Below are 24,701 nucleotides of genomic sequence, written 5' to 3' on the forward strand. Positions count from 1 at the left end.
TCGTTAAGCACCCATTGTGTGATGTTGTGGGTGGAGTGTGTCATTGTCCCTTTTTCTTACTGCAGCATGCTTTGTAACTGTATATAACAAGCTGAGTTTACCATTAAATTATTCATTCGTTTGGAACCAGAGAACAGAGCTTGTGTCTCGTTATTCTGGGAAAATCCATATGGATCGTGTCTGCTGGATTGTTGGAGTGTCGGATAAGCTGTCTTGGGTTGGTGGAATGGAATATCGTAAACGGCGTTAACCCCTGACCGTTACACCTCCCTAAAACGGTTGCACAGAACTGTATATTGTGTATAAAATTTTACCTTTTAGAAAACTGTAAATTTTACAGATCTACAAACTATCTTTTTTTCTGTAATGCAAAAGTCTTCTTCATCCACAATTCCAGCGAATTCAATTTTTCTGCTGGTAATATATTACCTTTTTTGCTCATGAAGAAGAGAAAAGAGCGAGCCTCCTGAGATGTACTGAGTCACAATAGCAAACTGACTGGGGTCATCCAAGCAGGCGCCGACAAACTTGATGACACAAGGGTGGTTGAGCCGACAGAGTATGGAGACCTCTCTGCAGAACATGTCCACATCGGACTTGGAACAGTAAGTGTTGGCTCTGTATCTGAAAAATAATAGAATTGTGTTGGTTTAGTAAAGAACAAAACAATATATTATTATTATTATTATTATACAGGATTTATATAGCGCCAAAATTTTACACAGCGCTTTACAATATAAAATGGAGACAATACAGCTATAATACAATAAAATACAAGAGGATTAAGAAGGCCCTGCTCAGAAGAGCTCACAATCTAATAGGGTGGGGCAGGTGGTACAAACGGTTGTAACTGTGGCAATGTTCATTGTGGTTCACTTGTTTTCAATGTTGATGCAGCTCTGGACATGTTTTGAAATTATTGTTTTGCTCTTTTCAGAATGTTTCTTAAATTATATTCTCCAATGCCCCCTGAAGAAGGGAAACATTTCCCGAAACGCGTCAGGCCAAAGAAGATAATCTTTCCAACTGGAATCCACACAGCTCGTCATGAGCATAGTATTTTATCTACATGTTGTACTGTACAATATGATGATATGTTTGATAACACAAACATTGTATTTTAAAATTATATATTAATACATTTTGTTATTTTGTGATATAACGTATATCTTTAGTTCGCCCATGAGAGGGCACTCTTTCCTTTTTGGTCTCTCTACTAAATAACATTTTGGGATGTTGGCAACACTTTTAACCACTTAAGACCCGGACCTTTAGGCAGCTAACGGACCCGGCCAGGTTTTGCGATTCGGCACTGCGTCGCTTTAACAGACAATTGCGCGGTCGTGCGACGTGGCTCCCAAACAAAATTGGCGTCCTTTTTTCCCCACAAATAGAGCTTTCTTTTGGTGGTATTTGATCACCTCTGCGGTTTTTATTTTTTGCGCTATAAACAAAAATAGAGAGACAATTTTGAAAAAAATTCAATATTTTTTACTTTTTGCTACAATAAATATCCCCCAAAAATATATAAAAAAACATTTTTTTTCCTCAGTTTAGGCCGATACGTATTCTTCTACCTATTATTTATAAAAAAAATCGCAATAAGCATTTATCCGTTGGTTTGCGCAAAATTTATAGCGTTTACAAAATAGGGGATAGTTTTATTGCATTTTTATTATTTTTTTTTTTTTTACTACTAATGGCGGCGATCAGCGATTTTTTTCGTGACTGCGACATTATGGCGGACACTTCGGACAATTTTGACACATTTTTGGGACCATTGTCATTTTCACATCAAAAAATGCATTAAAAATGCATTGTTTACTGTGAAAATGACAATTGCAGTTTGGGAGTTAACCACAAGGGGACGCTGAAGGGGTTATGTATGACCTAATATGTGTTTCTAACTGTAGGGGGGTGTGGCTGTAGGTGTGACATCATCAATTGTGTATCCCTATAAAAGGGATCACACGATCGATGACGCCGCCACAGTGAAGAACGGGGAAGCTGTGTTTACACACGGCTCTCCCCGTTCTTCAGCTCCGGGGACCGATCGCGGGACTCCAGTGGCGATCGGGTCCGCGGGTCCCGCGACTCACGGCTGGGCACTAGCACAGGACGTACCTGTACGTGCATGTGCCCAGCTGTGCCATTCTGCCGACGTAAATGTGCAGGAGGCGGTCCTTAAGTGGTTAAGTGAGAATTTTCTAAAAAAACTTCTCCATGGTGGTTCTCCTCCTATAATTTAACTGTGGGGAATGAGCTGATGGAAGTGGTAAAAGATTATGTCAGGTCACCTGAGGGCAGGTGACAGATGCACACACCGTTGGGGTCAGGAGTGCACCGCTATGGTAGTGGACCCTACGGCTGTCTGCTGCAGATGGAACTGTAGGTGGTTAAGGAAGGCAGGTCCACTGGAGCACAAACATGGATCCCACAGAGAGCTAGAGCCTAATGCCGCGTACACACGGTCAGACTTTTGACCCTTGGGTTTATCTGCCTACTATTGCGCTTAACTTTGTTTTTACCCTGTGATCACTTTTATCCATTGTACACACCGCAAGGTGGCTTTTTGCTGTACAAACTTTTATATTAAATCCATTTTTGACCTACGCCATGAGGAGGCTTCCTTTTTTCTTTTTTCTTTGATCTGAGTATCAACACCTTGGCTGCTATCCATGTGATAAGATACTACATTTATCTCTCCACCACGCTATCACCTGGCTACTAAACATTTGCTGGATTAATGGATCACCATTTGGAGCCATTTCCTGGTCATCCTGTGGAGGGATCATCCGACGAAGCAGGCATAACTCTTAGGCCCCGTACACACGAGAGGATCTATCCGCTGGAATTGATCTGCGGATCAGTTCCAGCGGATAGATCCGCTGGTGTGTACATCCCAGCGGATCTTTTTCCGCTGATTTTTTTCGGCCCGACCGATTTCCAGCAGATAAAAATTTCTTAGCATGCTAAGAAATCTATCCGCTGGAATCGGCTTCAGCGGATCGATCCGGTGGTCTGTACAGACTCACCGGATCGATCCGTCCGATTCCCTCCCTCGCATGCGTCGTAATGATTCGATGCATGCGTGGGTATCCTTATATGACAGCGTCGGGCACGTCGCCGCGTCATCATTGCGGCGACGGCGCGACACGTCATCGCGATGGGATTTCGGCGCGGATTTCGATCCGATGGTGAGTACACTCCATCGGATCCAAATCCGCGGAAATCCTCGAGAGGATTTATCCGCGGATACGGTCCGGCGGACCGTATCCGCGGATCAATCCTCTTGTCTGTACCCGGCATTAGGCCCCGTACACACGTCCGAGGAACTCGACAGGCAAAACACATCGTTTTGCTCGTCGAGTTCCTTGTGAAGCCGCCGAGGATCTCGGCGAGCCGAAATTTCCCATTGAACAACGAGGAAATAGAGAACATGTTCTCCATTTCCTCGCAGAGATCCTCGTTGGCTTCCTCAGCCGAAAGTGTAGACACGGCCGGGTTTCTCGGGAGAATACAGCTCCGACCGAGTTTCTGGCTGAATTCTGCCGAGAAACTCGGTCGTGTGTACGGGGCCTCACGCTTTTCAGACTCACCACTCATGTGCGGTACAGTAAGACTACCCATCTTCTCTTCTTTGGTGGCGGCCTCACAAGTTTACAGTGGTGACATATCCTGCTTGACGTCATGATCCACACCAGTTTTAGACCTTAATGGATTACTGATTGACTGTGTTCCTTATGTTTGCACATGAACATTTATTTTGTTTACATTTTACAATTTTTTTTGTTCTCATTGGAGTGGAGTTCATCTCCCCTATACATTATCTCGGTCACAGAAATGTTGTATTCTTTTTATGACAGTGTCACGTGCCACATGCTTTACTATCACTGTTTTGCGTTATTCACGAGCTTGTTTATGCATATGAGCTTGCTTACACACATATTGTCATTTACAGTTCCTTTCGACATCTTATGCGATCAGCGCCGCACTTTGTATTTTTCTCTTGTTTTCGCAAATTTTCCAGTTTGTTGGTGCAGGCAGCTCCATTTCAAATTTTTTTTGGGCAGCGCAGTAATATACCCCTTTTTATATATATATATATATATATATATATATATATATATATATATATATACTGTATTTGCTGGCATATAAGACTACCTTTTACACTTAAAAAAAATGGCCAAAAAGCAGGGGTCGTCTTATACGCCGGGTCAGCTGCTCGGATGTCTGCTGGATGTGCGGTAATACTGTATGCAGCTTCGGCTACATACAGTATATACCGCTTAGCCAATCCCGGTAAGGGATGTATTCAAATGAATACAGAGCCTGCTCGGATTGGACTAACAACTTCTGCCAATCTGAGCAGGCTACATACAGTAGCCTGCTCGGATTGGCTTTGAGAGTCAGAGAGGCGTGGGCTGATGATGTTACAGCCTCTGCCAATCCAAGCAGGCTTTGTATTCATTAATAGAATACATCGCTCGCCGTGATTGGCTCCAGCTCCAGCAAGAAGGAAGAAGAATATAAAGCGTCGGAAGCCTCGGAAGGGGGGTCGTCTTAAACGGTGAGTACAGGCAAAAAATCTTAAAAACCTGTAAAATTAGGGGGTCGTCTTATACGCCCGGTCGCCTTATACACCGGCAAATACGGTATATATATATATATATATATATATATATATATATATAAACACATACACACACATGTGCTTTTGCAATTCCAACCCTAACTTGCTAAGTTGTGGCTGCCCAGGCATACCTTAAAAAGGTATAAGTACATAACTGGTGTCCTCCAAAGGCGGCAGATCTCCCTGAAACTTTGGAATCTTGTGGGACTATATGATGCTGTAGCCCTTCCTCAGCATCCCATGTGCAGGCTCTCTCTGGATCCAGCCATTCCCCTATTTATATATGCACCAGGAAGGAAGGAAAGCAGGACTCAAAAAGCCTGGGAAAAGAGTCTAGACACAATTAGCTCCTTCCCAGTGTGGACAGACCAACTAACCTGCCTACATGTAAACCGAAATGTGATCATATTACATTCCTGCACTTACATCATTTTAGGGAGTTAGGTCACTGAAGGAGACCAATAGCACTGAAGTGTGCAAATAACATATATACAGTATAAAAGAAATATTATCAAAAGGCAGTTTTGTTTACTGTGTACCCAAAAGCAAATCTGAATGAAATTTGCAGATTTTACCTTTTCACGGCCACGATTTTATTACGGCATCTTCCTTTGTATACTTTCCCAAATGACCCTGTAAGATATAAAAGAAAGGGTCACAGCTTTGATTATAAATAATTAATAGTACTTCACAGTCTGTGACTCACGACTAATCTCACACCTGATCCAATTATTTCATGAAATTCAATTTCAGATATCTGGAGGTGAAAGTGCGAGGGCAGGCTGGCACGCAGCATCAGTACATCTGCTTTTTCTGAAAAACATTAAAAATATATAAAGAATCAAAAACAATTATCAATTATGTGCTGTAATATTCTTTGTATTTGCTGTTTCCTGGTAAAACCTTGATCACCTCACCTTGTGTATATCACAAAACAATATTTGTTTATGCAATAAAAGTTCTGCTCAGGGCAAATCTTTTCAGCAGTGGCAATAATACATGGCTGCCAGATGCCACGTGCCTCTGATCCTGTATGGCAGTCTGGCTAGGGGGTTTATTTACTAAAAAATCAGCCTCGCTTCAGCAGAAAAACCAATCAGCTACTAAAATCGCTTGTTCAATTAGGCGTTGGCAATAAAACCTAGAAGCTGATTGGTTTCTATGCAGAAGTGAGTCTGATTTTGCACTCTCCAGCTTTAGTAACTCCATTGTCATGTTGGCCTTAAAAAATGTTGTTTTGGCAGCATGAAGCGTGGTGGGAGCATCAAAATAAGTTTACCACAGTGTAAATCCCAAGTGCTTGTGTAGATTAACCACTTAACCCCCGGACCATATTGCTGGTCAAAGACCAGAGCACTTTTTGCGATTCGGCACTGCGTCGCTTTAACTGACAATTGAGCGGTCGTGCGACGTGGCTCCCAAACAAAATTGGCGTCCTTTTTTTCCCATAAATAGAGCTTTCTTTTGGTGGTATTTGATCACCTCTGCGGTTTTTAGTTTTTGCGCTATAAACAAAAATAGAGCGACAATTTTGAAAAAAATGAATATTTTTTACTTTTTGCTTTAATAAATATCCCCCAAAAATATATATAAAAAAAAAAATTTCCTCAGTTTAGGCCGATACGTATTCTTCTACATATTTTTCGTAAAAAAAATCGCAATAAGCGTTTATTGATTGGCTTGCGCAAAAGTTATAGCGTTTACAAAATAGGGGGTATTTTTATGGCATTTTTATTAATATTTTTTTTTTACTAGTAATGGCGGCGATCAGCGATTTTTTTCGGTACTGCGACATTATGGTGGACACTTCGGACACTTTTGACACATTTTTGGGACCATTGGCATTTTTATAGCAATCAGTGCTATAAAAATGCATTGGATTACTATAAAAATGCCACTGGCAGTGAAGGGGTTAACACTAGGGGACGGGAAGGGGTTAAGTATGTTCCCTGGGTGTGTTCTAACTGTAGGGGGGGTGGCCTCACTAGGGGAAATGACCGATTCTGGGGTTGGCAACCTGTCAATGGTGGGCAGATGACAGGTAAACCTCAATCCTTTCTTGCCGGTTCTCAGAACTTGGACAGGAGAGGTGACGGGGGTGGAATTTAGTGGAACCGGTCTGCATTTTCCTACTGCAGCAGCTGAAAGTAGGCTTCTCCTCCTATCCCCTTTGTCAACATTCAGCTGTCACAGGAGGAAAATATAGGGGATCAGTACCATTATATGCCACCCCTTTCCCTGTTCCTCTTCCCTCTGTTGCCCGGGTCCCCCATGTGCTCCCTTGCTCCCCCTTTCTCACATTGTTCAGGATGGAGAGTGGAGAAGAGGCCGGTAAATATGTCAAATGCATATGTGTTGGAGCTTTGGGGTGCACGTGCACACCCTAATGCAATAGGCTGTGCATATCAATGCTGGTCGACCGCCTAGGTGGCCAATTGTTAAACATCAAGAGCTGTAAGGTGGGAGGAAGGGGAGCGAGTAACATGATCCCTATACTTTTTTTCCTCTCCATCCACACGTTCTCACACCATCCCCTGAGGCTGATCCAACCCCCCGAGAAATCTACAGGAGACGAAAGTTTTTTCTTTGGATTGCTAGCGGAAGAACGGACCAGGAGGGAATGTACTGAGCCAGCCGAGGACATCTCTGTGCAGAGCCTTGTTGATCCCCGTGGGGATCCGACGGATCTGGTAAGTGGCCATTTATTATATTTGTCCGTGGAATCGTGTTGAAGATATCTGCATCAACCTTGTCACTAGATAGAGGACTGAGTCCAGTTCAAATCCTTTGCATCGGTGTGATATCCTAAGGCAGGGCTCAAAATTTCAAGCCCTGAGCTACTAGCCAGGCCTCAAGAGTTACTCGCCACCAGTTGCCCCACCTAATTCATACACTGCTCCACGCCTAATTGCGCCCATAAACACGCCCTCGTAGATTATCTCATGGAATGACACTGTTAAATGTTTTATGCAGAATCAAGTTACACAATTTAATATTACCAAAAACAACTTTAACAAAATGGGACAGGGCACTGGGGACAGACCAGAGGGACAGGGCACTAGAACTGGATCTCTTCCCCATTCTCTTGCTGTCTCCTCTGCAACTCCCATCCATCCATCCTCTCTCTCCCTCTCCTATTCATCTCATCATCAGGAGCCTGTGTGTGCGGCTCCACGCTTGCATGTCCCCACTTCCCCCTTTTATTCAGGCTGGCAGAGAGGAGAGGAGCTGCAGCACAGCGGGAGGGAGTACAATCCAGCACCGAGATCCACACAACTGCACAGCCGTTGACACCATAGCACAGCGCACACTGACAGCGCACAGCACACATTGAGACCAGTCTGTTCACAGTGCTCAGGCTGAACTGCTGGACACTTACATAGAGCACAAGGAGAAGAAAACTGCACAAACTGGAAGGCTGCCACTCTCATGTCAGGGCAACTTTCAGTGAGCGCTGCACTGTCTACCTGGGACACCCGGAGTGGTAATTTTCGCAATCCTCCACCTGACTCATTACTTCCTGCTGTCTGCTCTCTGCTCTCCAGCTACATTGGTCAGGGGGGGAGGGGGGCAGGCTCAGAGAGGTCATACTGTTAGGTCCCATGGCTTAATGAGAATTGTAAGGAGAGCACCTGTGTACTGCTCTGCCTGTGCGCGGCTCACCAGACTACTTTTCCCGAGCATGCACCTTTCCTCTTCGACCGCCAATCGCATCAGGGCTCTAAGTTTAGGCACAGATTGGAGGGAGATTGGTCATGCAGCCCTGTCATCACTCGCCCCCAGCTTAAATCCACTCGCCAAATGCTAGCAGGCGAGTGGAAATTTTGAGGGCTGTCCTAAGGACTCTTTCACCTTTTTTTTATGTGTATTCCGTGGATTGGAATAAGGACACTTTCACACAATATTTATTGTTACTATTTGGTTGCGCACAAACTTTTTCTTTTTCTTTACTTATACTGCAAGCCTAGTATTCAGGCTTTTTTTGGTTAAGTGCAGCACCTTCATTTACCTTATCATATTTATTTATATATTTGCACCTGTGCACTTTGTTTCGTTGGGGATATCGCGGATTGCCCATGCTATACACTATTACAATTTTTATCTATTTATTTAATTATACTCAATTTATTTACACAAATTCAATTTATAATACACATTAAGATTAGGCAGCACCACTTTCACCCCCCTTGTCCCCTACCATGACTCAGGTTTTTTACATACAGTTTTTGGCCCCTTCTGCACAGGCATCACATGTTCCTGAGTAGATTAGACATCAGAAAATTATGATGCCCGTGTGCAAGAAGGACATTGTAGCAAAGTCCGGGAAGGGGCCAGTTGGCCAAGAAAGGCCCGTACACACGATCGGATTTTCCATGTGGAATTGTGTGATGACAGGCTTTTGGCGGAAAACAACGACCACTTGCATGCTCCATCGGACAATTGTTGTCAGATTTTCCGACAACAAATGTGGGATAGCATGCTTTAAAAAAATTCCCGACAACAAATGTGTGTTGTCGGATTATATGATCGTGTGTTCATAAGTCCTTCGAACAAAACTCCAAAGTACAAACACGCATGCTCAGAAGCAATGTTAACCATAACATAACATTAACAGAAGTTGCCCAAAGGGTGGCGCTAAAGAGCTGAAAAAGCATGTCGTTTTGTGTTTGTTGGCCAACAATTCTTTGCCGTTTGTATGCAAGACAAATTCATGGCCAACGCCCTTCGGACAAAAGTCCTACGCTTTGTCTGGGGAAAATCCGATAGTGTGGTCGCACCCACTGCTACACTAACCACTCCCTGCCCCAGGATCAAAAACAAACAGGCCTAGCATGCAGCATAGGCCTGCCTAAATTTACCTGCCTGGCAGCTACCACAAAAAATCCTTACCTCTAGCACCTACCTATGGTACAGGGAGCTACACCCCATGTGTGCTTTAGATGCACTGTTCTTCTGCTTCACCATGTACCACCATGCATGTACCAGGCTGAAGACGGATGGTGGAAAAAACACTCTTATATGCTGGCCATATGCAAAGCAATTTTCAGACAATTTCAACCACTTCTAGCCAGCCTTAAGCCTAGTACACACGATCGGATTTTCCGCGGACAAAGCGTAGGACTTTTGTCCGAAGGGCGTTGGCCATGAACTTGTCTTGCATACAAACAGCAAAGAATTGTCGGCCAACAAACACAAAACTACGTGTTTTTTCAGCTCTTTAGCGCCACCATTAGGGCAGCTTCTGCTAATGTTGTGTTATGGTGAGCATTGCTTCTGAGCATGCGTGTTTGTACTTTGGAGTTTTGATCAAAGGACTTGTGCACACGATCGAATAATCCAACACCACACATTTGTTGGCTGAAAATTTTAAAGCATGGCTATCCAACATTTGTTCCGACAACAGCCTGTCATCACACAATTCCCGTCGGAAAATCCGATCGTACGGGCGCCTTTAGATTGCAACATAACACAATTGTTCTTCTGTGCAACCTAACAGTATCTCTCAAAAACATGTCTAAATCAAATCTTGCATAGTAGATGTCCTTCATTTTTTCAGTTGGGTGTGTTTAGGCACTGTTCAAAAAAAATACCTAGCAACTCACTGCATAGCACCTCAGTTAGTATATTACTACAATACAAAGGTGTGAATGTAGTTTTTAGATATAACACGTGCACACATGCTAGAGATTGACCTTTAGGGAGCATTTACACCTCTGCATTTTAACACAGGCTTGGAGCGCATTTAGAATGCATGATAAGCTCAGTGACAATGTGCTTAGTGGAATTGTTCTCATCTTCACCTTTTTGAAAGGTGACATGTGTAAGAAATGATTATAACCTTTTTTGTTACATTTAAAGCATTAGTAACTAGCATAAAATGCATGCCAAAGGTTAGAAAATGTATGTAACCTGCACTTTACATGCAGTTTTGAAAAAGGTGGCAAGAAATTACATTATCAACAATAAAGAGCACAGAAAAAGACACCTGTCGAGTGGACATTCCTTTACTGCAACTGTCACCAAATACCCCTAGACGGCGGAGTAACACAAGGTAACATGCCACCCAAAACAAACCAGCAGCTCCTTCTGGGTTAGTGCTACATCGTGATATAGTGCAGTCATTTACCCCGTAGGATTTTGACGTGCTGGACATATACTCGGGCCAATTTAGATGGGAGACAATTAACTTACCAGCATGCATTTTTAGAGTGTGAGAGGAAACCGGAGTTCCCTGAGTGTTAACCACTAACCACCGAAGTGCTAACCACTACACCACTGTGCTGCCCTTTGTGTGTGGTTTGATTTGTGTGTTTACACACACAGATCTTGGTTCTCACTCTGTCACGAGCGATCGCGGGTGCCTGGCGCGCGCCTTCTAAAGCGTCTTAAAGTAAGGTGACTAGATTTTTTAAATGAAATTCGGGGACATATTTTTTCTTTACTAGTAATGGCAACAATCAGCGACTCTCTGCCCATCACCGCCCCCCTCACAGCCTCTCAAGTCTTACTCTTCAGGCCCCGGCTACTACTGGATGGGGAGCGGAGGAAGATCACTCTGCCAGGGAAGGCAAGGAGATAGGCAGGTGGCTGGCCAAGATTTGAGCCAAGGCAGAAGAACATGCGCCCAAAACTGAAGAAATATTCCCTCCGCTCCGACCAGCACATGATAATCAGAAGGGGGCTCAGATAATGGGAAAAATATAACCCCCCTATGCTAGTAGGCACAGCGGAGCGGGGGTGTGTAATTCTAATTTTTTTTATTTAATTCTGCACTGATTGCCTTTGAAATTGCCCCTGCCCCCTATTACATCCAATCTGGGGACAAAACCAGGGACAGACTTGGTCTGGAGACAGTGTCCTCAATCAGGGGACTGTCCCTTGAAACTGGGGATGTCTGGTCACCCTATCTTAAAGAGCCCAGGGGAGCCAACCTGCCGCAGTATAACTGCGGTGGCTGGTGGGGAAGGGGTTAAGAAAGTGACTGCTCTGGGCTTCAACAAAATGGGGGGCCTCCAGCAAGAAGAATCCGGAGCAATGCTGGAGGCAATCTACAGCATACAGTACTTTTGGTAGCACAATTATTAATGTGGAATCAATGTATGTTCTTTTGTTAAAGATCATTAGTTGTTGTCAAACTGTTATGGGTAAAGTTTTGCTTTAACATGCATGTGAAATGCACATTCAAACATCTGTTAAAATGCACATTCAAGCCAATATAGAGGTGTGAATGCATCCTTAAAAGTAGAGTGACTTGAAGGTAACTTCAACTAAATGCTCCTATTCTTCTATTTGGATCAGTAAGCATTTTGTAACAAGGTAAGGACCCCAGAGGGCTTCAGAAACATGCTCCCTTTTAATGCCCATGTGTATCAAGTCCCGGATTCCAGATGTCATTTTCCATTGTATGACTGAATCTGACTATCTGCAGTCAGCCACACAGACACTTGGGAAATACAGCCCCACGTTTTATAAAAGCAGCATCACAAAGCTGTGATATTCCCTTATTTGTAGCTGATATATTATAACCTTCTGTAACCAATTCCACTATATTCTAAATTCTGAACATAAAGCTGTGAAATATGTGAAATACGGATATTAGTAGACGTCTTCCAGGCTGGAACTATGCCCACATGAAATCCCCCAACATGTTTTCCAGCTATTTACCTTGCAACGCATCTGTCACTGTTGCAGATCCCTCCTAATGACAATCTGCTTGGAATAAGCCCATGTAATATTTATGTCTGTGGCGTATTAATGATAGTGGAGTATGAAGAGCATTAATTAGATGTATAGTTTGGAGAGAGTCTCCCTTGAATAGGGCTTTAGGTAGGAAAGCCTGTACAGTATGTTCAATGAAAATAACGCTGGCATGAAAATAAAGATAATAAGGGATGCACGATGCAACAGAACAGGGCCTTCTGCGGGGAGAAGGGGGCCATAGGGCAAGAGGAGTCATCTGTGGTTTCAGGGAGGGCCATGTGAGAGGAGGAATCATCTGAGGGTAAAAGGGGATCAATAGGAAGGGAGGGGCCAACTGAGAGCCATGGAGGAGCCACAGAAATAGAGTGATCATCTAGGAGCTCACGTGTCAAACACAAGGCCCGCAGGCCGAATTCCGCTCTCCAGCTCATTGCATGTGGCCCTCGCACCTCTCCTGCAGCTGCAGGAAATCTACAACCCACCTCAGATCATCCTCCAGACCCTTACTTTCTGCTTTCAAGCAATGCATCCAGCTTCTTCCCAGCAGCAGCAGCATAAGGTAAGGGGGTGCACTGGGATGTAAGGGAGAGTGGGGGACTCAACTTCTGATGCTGGGGTAGCTCTTGATATTAGACATGTGCACAACAAAAATTATCGTATTTTTTTGTTCCGTTTCGTCTCGTTCCGTAGATTTGTAAAGATTCGTAATTTCGTAAGACTCAAGTTTTCCTATTCGGACCCGTTCCTATTTCGTAAGACGCAAGTTTTCCTATTCGGACCCGTTCATATTTTTGTAACAGTTTTATTTTCGTTTATACTGAATGATTCGTAATTCTGTCTAATTTATTTTCGTTGATTCGACATTCGTAATTTTGTTAGATAATAATATGGCCATTCAAAAGAACGATACGAGTACACAAATTTACGAACAGACAAAGAAACGGATTTACAAAACACACAAATGAAAATACGAACATACGAATGAAAATACAAACAGACAAAGGATTTAAAATACGGAATGCAAATCGTTCGTTATAGATGTCATTTTCGTTCTTTTGCTTTTTCGGTGTTTTGTATTTTATTAAGATTGTCCAATCATACGTTTGTAATTTTGGTATTTTGGTCCTTTCAGCTTTTCGGATGTTCGAATTGATACAAATGTACGAATACTAACAAATTTGTACGAAAATCCATTCGTTACGAACGGGAACGCACATGTCTACTTGATATCTAATGTAAGGGGAGTGGATGTGCTGGACATCTAATCTTACAGATACAACCGGCCCTTTTAAGAACAATCATAATGCTGATGCGGCCCACAATGAAACTAAGTTTTACACCCGTGATCTTGGGGAAGGGTATCACAGGAAGAGAGGACTATATGAGGATAGGTGAAAGTCACAGGAAGAGTGGGCCATCAGGCCATCTAGCGTTAGAGGGAAGCCACAGGAACAGTGGGGCCATGAGGAGGTAGTAGAGAAAACACCAAAGAGGGCGAGAGGGGAGGCCCCAGGATCCATATTGGGGTAAAGGAAAGTTCCAGAAATGACTGTGCTATCTGAATAAAGAAGGGAGCCACAATTGTTTGGCAATCTTAACTACCTTTCACCTTTCACCTGTTTTCATCAGTCAAACCGATCGTGTGTGGGCCCCATCGGTTTGTTTTCCATCGGTTAAAAAAAATAGAACATGTTTTAAATTTTTCCTATGGATAAAAAAACGATCGTCTGTGTGTAAGTCCATCGGTCAAAAATCCATGCATTCTCAGAATCAAGTCGACGCATGCTCGGAAGCATTGAACTTCATTTTTCTTAGCACGTCGTAGTGTTTTACGGCACCGTGTTTGGACACGGTCTGATTTTTCCCGATGGTGTGTAGGCAAGACTGATGAAAGTCAGCTTCATCAGATATCCGACGAAAAAATCCAACGGATTAGATTCCATCAGATATCCGATCACGTGTACAGGGCTTAAGAGTCTGCAAAAGACTTGAGACTGGATCAAAGCATTGTCATGTGTTGGTATGGCCCAGTCAAAGTCCAGACCTAAATCCAATTGAGAATCTGTGGCAAGACTTGAACATTTCTGTTCACAGACGCTCACCATCCAATCTGAGAGAGCTTAAGATATTTTGCAAAGAAGAAGAATGGGCAAAAATGTTCTTCTCTAGATGTACAAAGCTGGTCGAGACATCCCCAAAAAGACTTGCAGCTGTAATTGCAGAGAAAGGTGGTTCTACAAAGTATTGACTCAGGGGGGTGCCATACAAATGCCCCCCACACTTTTCACATAATTATTTATATAAAAAATTGAAAACAATTCAAAATGTTCCTTCCACTTCACAATTATGCGCCACTTTGTGTTGCTCTATCACATAAAATCCCAATAAAATACATTTACGTTTTGGTTGTAACATGACAAAATGTGGAAAAGTTCAAGGGGTATGAATACTTTTTCAAGGCACTGTATATAATTTAACTAGCTAGTTATACCATGACCCAGATAAGTGAGAACCATCATAGACAACAATAGATGTAGTGAAAAGATGCTGTTTTTAGAGTGTTCATTAGATTGTCTAAAGAGATTAATGGGACAATTCAACATTCGCTGTTCCCACCAGAATGAACGAAAGAATTAAAGGACAAGGATGGAAAAGTTTTCTTGAACTCCATTGAATGGAACAAAATTCTAATTGCTGAATTCGCTCCCAGCCAAGAATAATCCTAACGTATGCTCAGGCACTCTACCTGAAGGTGGAACTTTTGTTTTATGAGAATTGGTACACCGACATGGTACTTGAAAGAAAAGCAGTCCAAAATTAGTTAAGTCCATGAAGGCACCATGAATGGTCAGACAAGCGATTTGTATACTTATTCATTTAAAAATTAAAGCAAAACTCTACAGATGTAAGACCAGCATTATTAAAATAATGCATCTACATGTGGCAACAATGACTAGCAACAATGAAGGCCACTTGAGCCCCTTATAGAGAGAGAGAGAGCCTTGACTGATGGGGACATGGCCAGGTAGAGTTCAAGGTGGTGGCCATTCAAGGATTGGTTAATTTGGGGGATGGGATGGGCCTGAGCTCGGGTTAAAGGATCGCCCCAGGAAATTCTGGGTCTTTTCGGTAAACGTTCTTGGAAGAGCTGCCCACCCTCCCGCCCCTTTTTTCGATGGTATGTCACAGCTTGCTGCGGTTTTCTTGACCTTGCCAGCATAAAATGGCTGTAATGGGCCATGCCTTTAAATGGAAATCGGAAGTAGGCGGCCTGTCCAGCACTTATGGTAAGAAAAGGCCCCTCCCCCCCACCCCCTTTGGAATTGTGTGCTCACAGTGCAACTGTGACTGGCACTGGTTGAAAAATGTTAACATGTTATGTTTGGTTTTAATAAAGCTGTGGCCTTGCCCTTTCCAACCTAATGGTTGTAAGCAAGGGTATTTATTAGGGTGAGGGGGCAAGGGGGAAGGTTTATATACATCTATGTTACAAATAATGGTACCTGGGCTCATTGCGCCTCAGCAGTCAAATTGCACTAGGCCCATGTGAGATCTTTGTCTGTCACTAAAGATGACACGGGTATAGATAAAAGGGTCTTTGGCTTGAGAACAAATGTGATAACGGTTATACACGCAGGCGATCAAAAGCAAGAATGGAAAGCATGCCTAGTAATCTGCTTCACAGACATGAAAACACAATCACATATGACATAGGAGTGCACAGTACCTTTAGTCATGCTCTTAATCTTCCCAAGAGGGGACGGGACAGAAACATAGGAACCATCTGAAATACACAAAATAACATTGACCCATGCATAAGAAAATGTCTGAATAGTACTAATTCAAGAATGTTTAAAGGGGTTGTAAAGGAAACAATTTTTTTCATAATAAGCATCCTTTACCTGCAGACATTCCTCTTTTCACTTCCTCATTGTTCATTTTTGCTCAGAAGTTGCTCTATTTGTTCTCTGTTCTGTTCACTTCCTGCTTGTCTGATTGTTACTCACCACTGTGAAGGGAGGGTTTACTGTGGTGGTCAGTAACGTGCTCACCCCCTCCTGGGAACTACATCTTTGTGGCAGGACGCTCTCTACGTGTTAGAGACTTCAAGGAATTGTGAATTACTGGTAGTGCTGCAATTCATACTGGGAAATGTAGTTCTTACATGAACGAGCGCCGCAAACCGGGAAGTGAATGAGAGAACAGAAACTAGAATGCCGGAGGTGATATAGATGAAGGAATTTAACCACTTGCCGCCCGCCAATGACAAATTGACGTCGGCAAAGTGGCTGTAGAATCCTGACTGGACGTCATATGACGTCCTCAGGATTCTTAGCCGCTGCGCGCCCCCGGGGGCGCGCATCGCGGCGATCGTTGTTGGGGGGTGTCAGTCTGACACCCCGCAACACCGATCTCGGTAAAGAGTCTCTAACGGAGACTCTTTACCACATGATCAGCCGTGTCCAACCACGGCTGATCACGATGTAAACAGGAAGAGCCGTTGATGGCTCTTCCTCACTCAAGTCTCACTCAAGTCTGACAGACGCGAGTAGAGGAGAGCCGATCGGCGGCTCTCCTGACAGGGGGGGTTCGCGCTGATTGTTTATCATAGCAGCCCCCCTCGGATCGCCACATGGACCACCAGGGATGCCCACTAGGGAAGGGCAAAACTTAAAAAAAGGGGCAAAAAAAAAAAGATGCCAATCAGTGCCCACAAATGGGCACTGACTGGCAACAAGTAAATCAGTGCCGCCCCACAGTGTCCATCAGTGCAACCCCACAGTGTCCATCAGTGCCACCCCACAGTGCCCATTTGTGCCACCCCACAGTGCCCATCTGTGCCACCCATAAGTGCCACCCCACAGTGCCCATCTGTGCCGCCCATGAGTGCCCAGTGCCGCCCATGAGTGCCCAGTGCCGCCCATGAGTGCCCATCAGTGCCGCCCATGAGTGCCCATCAGTGCCGCCCATGAGTGCCCATCAGTGCTGCCCATGAGTGCCCATCAGTGCCGCCTATGTGTGCCCATGAGTGCCGCCTATGTGTGCCCATCAGTGCCGCATACCAGCGCCACCAATCAGTGCCACCTCATCTGTGCCCGTCAGTAGTACCTCGTCGATGTCCATCAGTGCCATCTCATCTGTGCCCATCAGTGCCACCATATCAGTGCCCGTAATTAAAAGAGAAAACGTACTTATTTACAAAAAAATTACAGAAAAAAATTAAAACGTAATTTTTTTCAAAATTTTCGGTCTTTTTTTAGTTGTTGCGCAAAAAAAAAATCGCAGAGGTGATCAAATACCACCAAAAGAAAGCTCTATTTGTGGGTAAAAAAGGACGCCAATTTTGTTTGGGTACAGTGTAACATGACCGCGCAATTGCCATTCAAAGTGCGACAGTGCTGAAAGCTGAAAATTGGCTTGGGCGGGAAGGTGTATACGTGCCTGGTATGGAAGTGGTTAATAGGTATTTACTCGTTTTTTAACAGAATCATTACACTATTCTGTCTATCTACCTTGCAGACATTAATTTTAGGCAAAAATGTTTTTTCCTTTATAACTCCTTTAAAGTATATGGAAATCCAAATACATTTTTACTACATTCAACATCAAATCTCACTGTATATGCTTTTGTTAAAGCGGTTGTATACCCGCACTGAAATTTTTTATTTAAAAACAAAAAAAACCTGTAAGGCAAAGGCATAATGAGCTAGTATGCAGAGCATACTAGCTCATTATAAAATACTCACCTTAGAGCATCTGATCCGGTCCACACCGAGGGAGACCATTTGTACGCTCCACCGGACAGTTGTTGCTGGATTTTCCGCGGACAAATGTTGGATAACATGCTTTAAAATATTACGCCAACAAATGTGTGTTGTCGGATTATCCGATCGTGTGGACAAAACTCCAAAGTACAAACACGCATGCTCACCATGACACAACAATAGCGGAAGGTGCCCAAAGGGTGGCGCTAAAGAGCTGAAAAAACACACAGTTCTACGCTTTGTCCACAGAAAATCCGATCGTGTGTATGAGGCTTTAGGCTGGATTCACATTTATGCATTTTTAATGCTTTTTGCATTTTGCAGATTTGCACTACAGAAAGTGTTCAATAGGAAACCATGGTAAATGGACTGTAGTGCATAAATAAAGGAAAGAAAGCCTCTTCCAGGACAATCGCTTCTTGGATCGTCCAGACAATTCAGCAGGCATATAGGGCTAAGGGCTTGGCTCCCCCACAGGCGGTGACGGCACACTCCACCAGAGGGATGGCAGCTTCCTGGGCAGTGGCTCGCCCTGTGGCCCTGGACGTCATCTGTAAAGCGGCCTCTTGGTCCTCCATAAATACATTTATGTCTCATTACTGTATTGAGCCTGCATCTCTTTCCTCTGTGGATTTTGGTTTGAGAATCCTGTCGGTTGACGGGACAAATTAAGACAATTTTTTGTTCAGCATACCCACCCGTGGGGTCTGGCTAGTTATTTCCCACACGTAGGCTGCCATGAAGTCTGTCAGGAAAAAGGAAAATTTATTATCAGATACTTACCGTAATTTTCCTTTCCGGATGGACTCCATAGCAGAAGGAGTTCCCATCCTAAAGAGAAAGTAGTCGGCTAGTTACGGAACACAGTACTGGAAGGTGAGCTGACTTTTATGGGTATGGGGTCCTATAGCATTGGAGAGGAGGCGGGATCAACCCACACGTAGGCTGCCATGGAGTCCATCAGGAAAGGAAAATTACGGTAAGTATCTGATAATAAATTTTCCTTATTTTATTCCCAATTGTGCCCCCTTCGGAGATATTTTCCATCACCAGAATAGGAAAAATATTTCTACAATAAGGACACAAAAGCAAAAATGAAAAAAGCCCGACAAATGTTCAAACCTGTTACCACTCCAACAATAAAATACTCTGCTTTTACAAAGATGTATTTTCATTTTCAGATTATAATTCTTTAACTTTATTATAGCAGTAGTGAAGTATTGTACTGTGCTAATCATAAACTCCAAACTTTCTGCATTAACTTTATTATGTAAGTCTTTCCAGCAGCCAATATTCACCCGCTCTCCCGCTGGGTCAGTTTATCTCAAGTGCCTTTTTCTTCTCTTATGTGAAGCGCCTTTAGAAAGAAATTGACAGATATATTCACACTTGCTGGAAGGCATCTTAAGGTAACCAGCTTCATTTTTGAAAGTTTCTTACTTATTTATAAATGGAATAGTACCCAGTTGTCGCCATTGGCAATCTATGCATTGTCACAGACAGGGTTTGTTTAGTATTATGACACCCTTGAGCCCTTGCCTAGGGCAGGAGGGTTCAATGGGACAGCAAAAAGCCTCAACATTTACAAATTATGATAACTAATTCCTTATTTTGTTTTAAATCTAAAAAAGTATTGTTTTTTCATATTTTAGCTGTAGACATTTGTGACTAAATTTAGCAAGAATGTGTAGCACCCTCTACTTAGGTAGGTGCTAGAGGTAAGATTTTTTGGTGAGTGCAGGTAAATTTAGGCCTGTTTGTAGCAGCTGTGACTCACAGACAGTATCACTCCACTGTCACCTCCCTTTTCCTTCTAGAGGTGAAGCTGTCTGTGGTGTCTCTAGGAGCTCTGACCAATCCCCAATTATGATTGGCAGGGGGCAGGCCTCCTCGAAATACCTAGGGTCAGCCAGCTGGGGAGGAATTGTTTGGTGGAAGAACTGAGGATGGAGTACTAGGCTGTCTGGCTTTTGATGGAGCTCCCCAGTCTGGGGGGTGACCTTGTGCCTGGGACTCCAGTGCAGGACGGATACCTTCAAGAACTCATGAAAGATCTGAACAGGAGGCACAGAGAGGAGTCAGCGAGTACAGCCGGGCAAGTCTTCAGGGGGAAACCACCGGTTTGCAGCCAGGAGGGCTGGTGAGTGACATGTGCTATTAGGAGGACTGGACTGAGAGGAAACAGTCAGAGCTGGGTGTGGAGCCAGTGAGGATTGAAATGTCATGGGCAGTGAAGTCGGGCAGCTGCAGCCAGGAGGACTGGCAGGGCCTGAAGAGGACTTACTGGGAGCAGTAGTCCACCTTAGGACAGATAGCACCAGTGGCCTAACAACCGGGGGGGCCGCCGGTGTGTCTGCCCCGAGCGCTGAGCTGAGGGGGGGCGGGATTATACCGGGATGAGGCGGGTCTCTGTTGCTGCGGTCCGGACTCTTGCTGCGGTCCGGACCGTTGCTCCGTAACGGCCAATGCGTGGCCGCCGGGTCGCTTGTAGTGTCGCTCCCCTCACGCAGGCAGCAGGCTCCTCCCACAGTAAGTCGGCGGTTTCAGAACGGGATCTGTCTGCTCTGTGTTGTGTCCTGACTCCTGGGTATAGCCGGCCTGCCCGGTGGTGACAGTCACAGGTGTGGCACTGCCTGGTCAGGTCAGTGATATCATATGTATGCTGTGCTGTCAGACAGTATCAGGTGTTGGGGACGGCCGGGTGACCGTGATGGGTCCCGGTCTCATGTGGGTTAGTTTAAATTAGTTAGTGAAGGTAGGGGCCCAGTGCCAGTTGTAGTTCACAATTAATACAATGCCATCATAGAAATTCTATGTTCTATAATGGCATTATATTAATTGTGAACTACAAGCGGCCAGTTCAACTCCTTAGCTTCTCTTTTGATTTAAAGGAGTCGTAAAGGATTTTTTTTTTGCTGAAATGACTGTTTGCAGGGTATAGAGACATAATAGTTAACTGATTCCTTTTAAAAATGATTAAAAATAGATCAAAATCAATCATATAATGTACCTATAGTTTCAGTTTCGTTTTTGCATGCTGTTTCCTGCTTCTGTGATGTACAGAGACACAGAGCCAATACAGGGCAGTGATGGTTTGTAAAACTAAACTGATTGGTGCTGAGGGGTTTTAGACACACAGTAATCACACCTCCTTGATTAGTGACCACAGAGAGAAATCTCCCAGTACTGTGGTTATCAGGAAACAGACAACCAGGAAGTGTGGAGATCAGAGAAGAATTACAGCAACTTGCGAGCAAAAACTATTAAGATAAAAAAAAAAATTCCTTTACAAACCCTTTAAGCCACAAAACTGGATCATCCTGCAAAATTGCTACCCGAGTGAATCAGATAACGCCAGTCAAGGATCACCATCTGGAGGGCAGTGGGTTGCCCTTGCCTGACGTTCAGCATTATAACAGAACATATGGATATTAAATACCTCCACCGGGCTGAGAGTATTCATTGCATGGAGATTCATCTTGAGGCCGCTTATAATGTTTCAGCAGAGTTACAATTCCATCATGTCCTGAAAAACAAGGCAACCGGATTTTCAGTGAGATCCTCACATGCCATTACAACCCTTGTGGGCAGCAACTGTCCGTGACATCTAATGAGTCTTCACTAATGTGCAGCCATCAGGAATTATACTGCATTATTCTCTCTGGGGGGCGCTCAATATCCGATGTATGACCCTGTGTAATATTGTTTTTCAATCTCTCCCTTTGCACAATACAGTAACATTAACATTGTATTAACATCAGTGTCAGAACAATAGAAATAAAAGATTACACAATGCTTGATTTTCCATATAAAAACTGCTCAACTTACCGCTGTATACTTTAAAATGTAATAACTTCCTTAAAGAAAGTGGGGATAATTAAAGACCAACTCCACTTAAAGTGTATGGGGGTTATTTAGGAAAGACAAATCCACTTTGCCCTACAAGTGCAAACTACAAGTGTAAATTTCATTTGAAAGTGCAGTCTCTATAAATCGGAGGGGTAGATCTGAAATGAGGGGAAGCTCTTCTAATTTTATTATCCAATCATGTGCAAGCTAAAATGCTGTTTTTTTTATCTTCCTTACATGTCCCCCTCGGATCTACAGCAACTGCACTTCCAAGCAGGCCCGTCGCTACAGGCAGGGCCGATCCTACCCGGGGTGCACTGGGTGCAGTGCACCCAGGCGCCACAGAGGTGGGGGCGCTGAAGCGCCAGAGTGCTCCCCTCAATTTTTCTCCTCTCCTTTTTCGTGTAGAGCGGCGTCTCTCCCCGCAGCCGCCGACGCCGCTGTGTTTGTCCTATACAGTCTATGACTGTCCCCCCTTCCTCCTCCACATTACTGAAGAGGCTCGGCCACTTCACCTACCTTTGTGACAGGCGCAGTGGCCAAGCAGGGAGCTCAGTAATGTTGGACCTGTGGTTTTTATCAGGCTCAGCTAAGCTTCAATGAGGATGGAGTGGCCGTATGGCCACTCCAGCTTTAGTGTTGCCCTCCAATTTTCCACCATGAGTGCCACCTGAATCGACCTCATGGCTGGCATGGCTCTGGTCATAATACCTGGCCAGTTCAGCTCTGACAGGTACACTTTAAAAAATATAGATTGCCTTTATTTGTAGAAAGGAATGTCAGGGAACCAGCTCTGCCAGTCACCGATCTCTGCACATGCGCAATAGAGCCGCGCTCCGGCGCATACCTGTGCGCGAAAGATGCGCGCGCATGCGCGGTTTGGCACGGGCGCGCATCCCCCCGGAACCAATCAGAGGTCTGACCGGGCTATTTAAACCAGCTCCTGTCTCATGGCGGGTTGCTGGTTTGTCTTCAGCTTGTGCTTGGACTCTCTGCCACTACATGTGAACCACCGACCCGGACTTCTGCACGACTCTGCTCTCCCTCCGAGCCTGACCTTGGCTTTTGTTCCTGGATACGCTGTCTTCTCCACCCCCTGACCTCTGGCTTTGACTTTGGACTTGTTGCTCTCTCCAACCCTAGAACCTTGGCTTGCATCCCGGACTTGCTTCCAGTCTTACCCGCTCTGCACCTGCTCAGTGTTACTAAAGCTACTTGCTCTGCACCTGCTCAAGTACTGCTCAAGTTACCTGCTCTGCACCTGCTCAGTACAGTTACAGCTGCCTGCTCTGCACCTGCCCTGTGTCACCAAGGCTGCCTGCTCTACTCTCCATCACCAGCAGGGGCCCTCGGTCAAGTCTTCAGCCAGAACACCAGCTGCCAGTCCAGTACCTTGCTGGCGCCGGTGCTTCCTGGTGCCTTCCTCCCCTGTCTCAAACTCCAGGGGACGGAGTGTGCCGGGTCGCAACGGTGAGCCGCCCTCGGCATCTCGGCCTCGGTGAGTACACAGTCTGACAAGGAAAGATAACCGCTCAGTAGTATTCAAAGAGCCTACTCACTGAATGCAAACCTTGGGTGCCGGCAATGCAATGGTAATGCAAAAATACGAAGGGAACTTGGACAGCCGCACTCCAAAAACGTTCCTTTTATTAAAATCGATCACAAAATAAACAAGCCACAGCAAAAATTGGAACAAAAGCTAGCTAGCACTGTAGCTTCAGTGCTTAGTCATAGATAACTAGTTGTTCACGCCCCCTGTATGTATTTATGCAGTGACGCAGGACGCCTCCTCATACCCCGTGATCAAGTCTATCTGAGACGAAACGTCGGGAGGAGACGTGCTGACGTCACCGCGATTGAGGACAACTCGTTCTGTTACCGACCGGATTTTATGCTGTTTTATATCGTCGAATTTGTAAGTGTGCTACTGTTTAACTCATTAAATGCTCCAAACGTTATTATGCCATTGTGAGTTTTCTTCTTCATGATCTTTGACTGCCTGGTGAGTCCGAGGACCGCTCTGTGAGAAGATCTTTCCATCTGCTGTTCACATCCCCTCTGCCACTTCTGATCCTTAGGGATCCAGGGCTCTGGTAAGGGTCAGTGTGTACTCTGGTGGTGGTTTCTATATGTCACACTGTTCGTTTACCAGTCACTGGGGGATGTCCTGTGTATAGGTACCATACAGTATTACACTATTCTAGTTTATTTGTTTTTCTTGATACTCCGCTGGTGGACCATTGGGAGGATTGCATCAAGACTCTGATCCCCTGTGCAGCCCAGGTGTTTGGCTACTCGCTCGGCTTGATCCGTTAGGATCTTATAATTCGGTAAGGGTCAGCATTTTCAGGGAGCTGTGATCCAGATTTTCCTTCACTTGTGTGATAGTTCCCCACCACATGGAATTTGATCATTACGGGACTTCATCTATATATTTTTTCACTAGAATTATTTGATATATTTTTTGGACTTTCACATTTATTTTCACATTGTTTATGACCCATAAGTCATACTCATTTATTTTGTTTAGCGCAACTCCACCTCTTTGACCATAGATACTATGGTACTAGCTATGACTAAGCACTGAAGCTACAGTGCGAAACGCGTTAGCCTTTGTTCCAATTTTTGCTGCGGCATGTTTATTTTGTGATCGATTTTAATAAAAGGAATGTTTTTGGAGTGCGGCTGTCCAAGTTCCCTTCGTATTTTTGCATTACCCTTTATTTGTAGAATGAGCCATGACGCTCACC

At 44.4% G+C, this 24,701-nt stretch overlaps 1 protein-coding gene across 1 annotated transcript in view; it reads right to left on the reverse strand.

Moving 5' to 3' along the window:
* Positions 1-24,701, reverse strand: part of TNNI3K (TNNI3 interacting kinase) — a 313,510-nt gene that overhangs the window by 200,082 nt on the left and 88,727 nt on the right. Inside the window, exons 12-16 of the mRNA XM_040360696.1 lie at positions 21,542-21,628; positions 16,065-16,121; positions 5,357-5,449; positions 5,212-5,269; positions 430-624 (exon numbers count right to left, since the gene is read on the reverse strand). Coding sequence (XP_040216630.1) covers positions 430-624; positions 5,212-5,269; positions 5,357-5,449; positions 16,065-16,121; positions 21,542-21,628 — 490 coding nt within the window. The remainder of the gene's footprint in view (positions 1-429; positions 625-5,211; positions 5,270-5,356; positions 5,450-16,064; positions 16,122-21,541; positions 21,629-24,701) is intronic.

Source organism: Rana temporaria, chromosome 7 (genome assembly GCF_905171775.1).
Source record: "Rana temporaria chromosome 7, aRanTem1.1, whole genome shotgun sequence".
NCBI classification, from domain to species: Eukaryota; Metazoa; Chordata; class Amphibia; order Anura; family Ranidae; genus Rana; species Rana temporaria.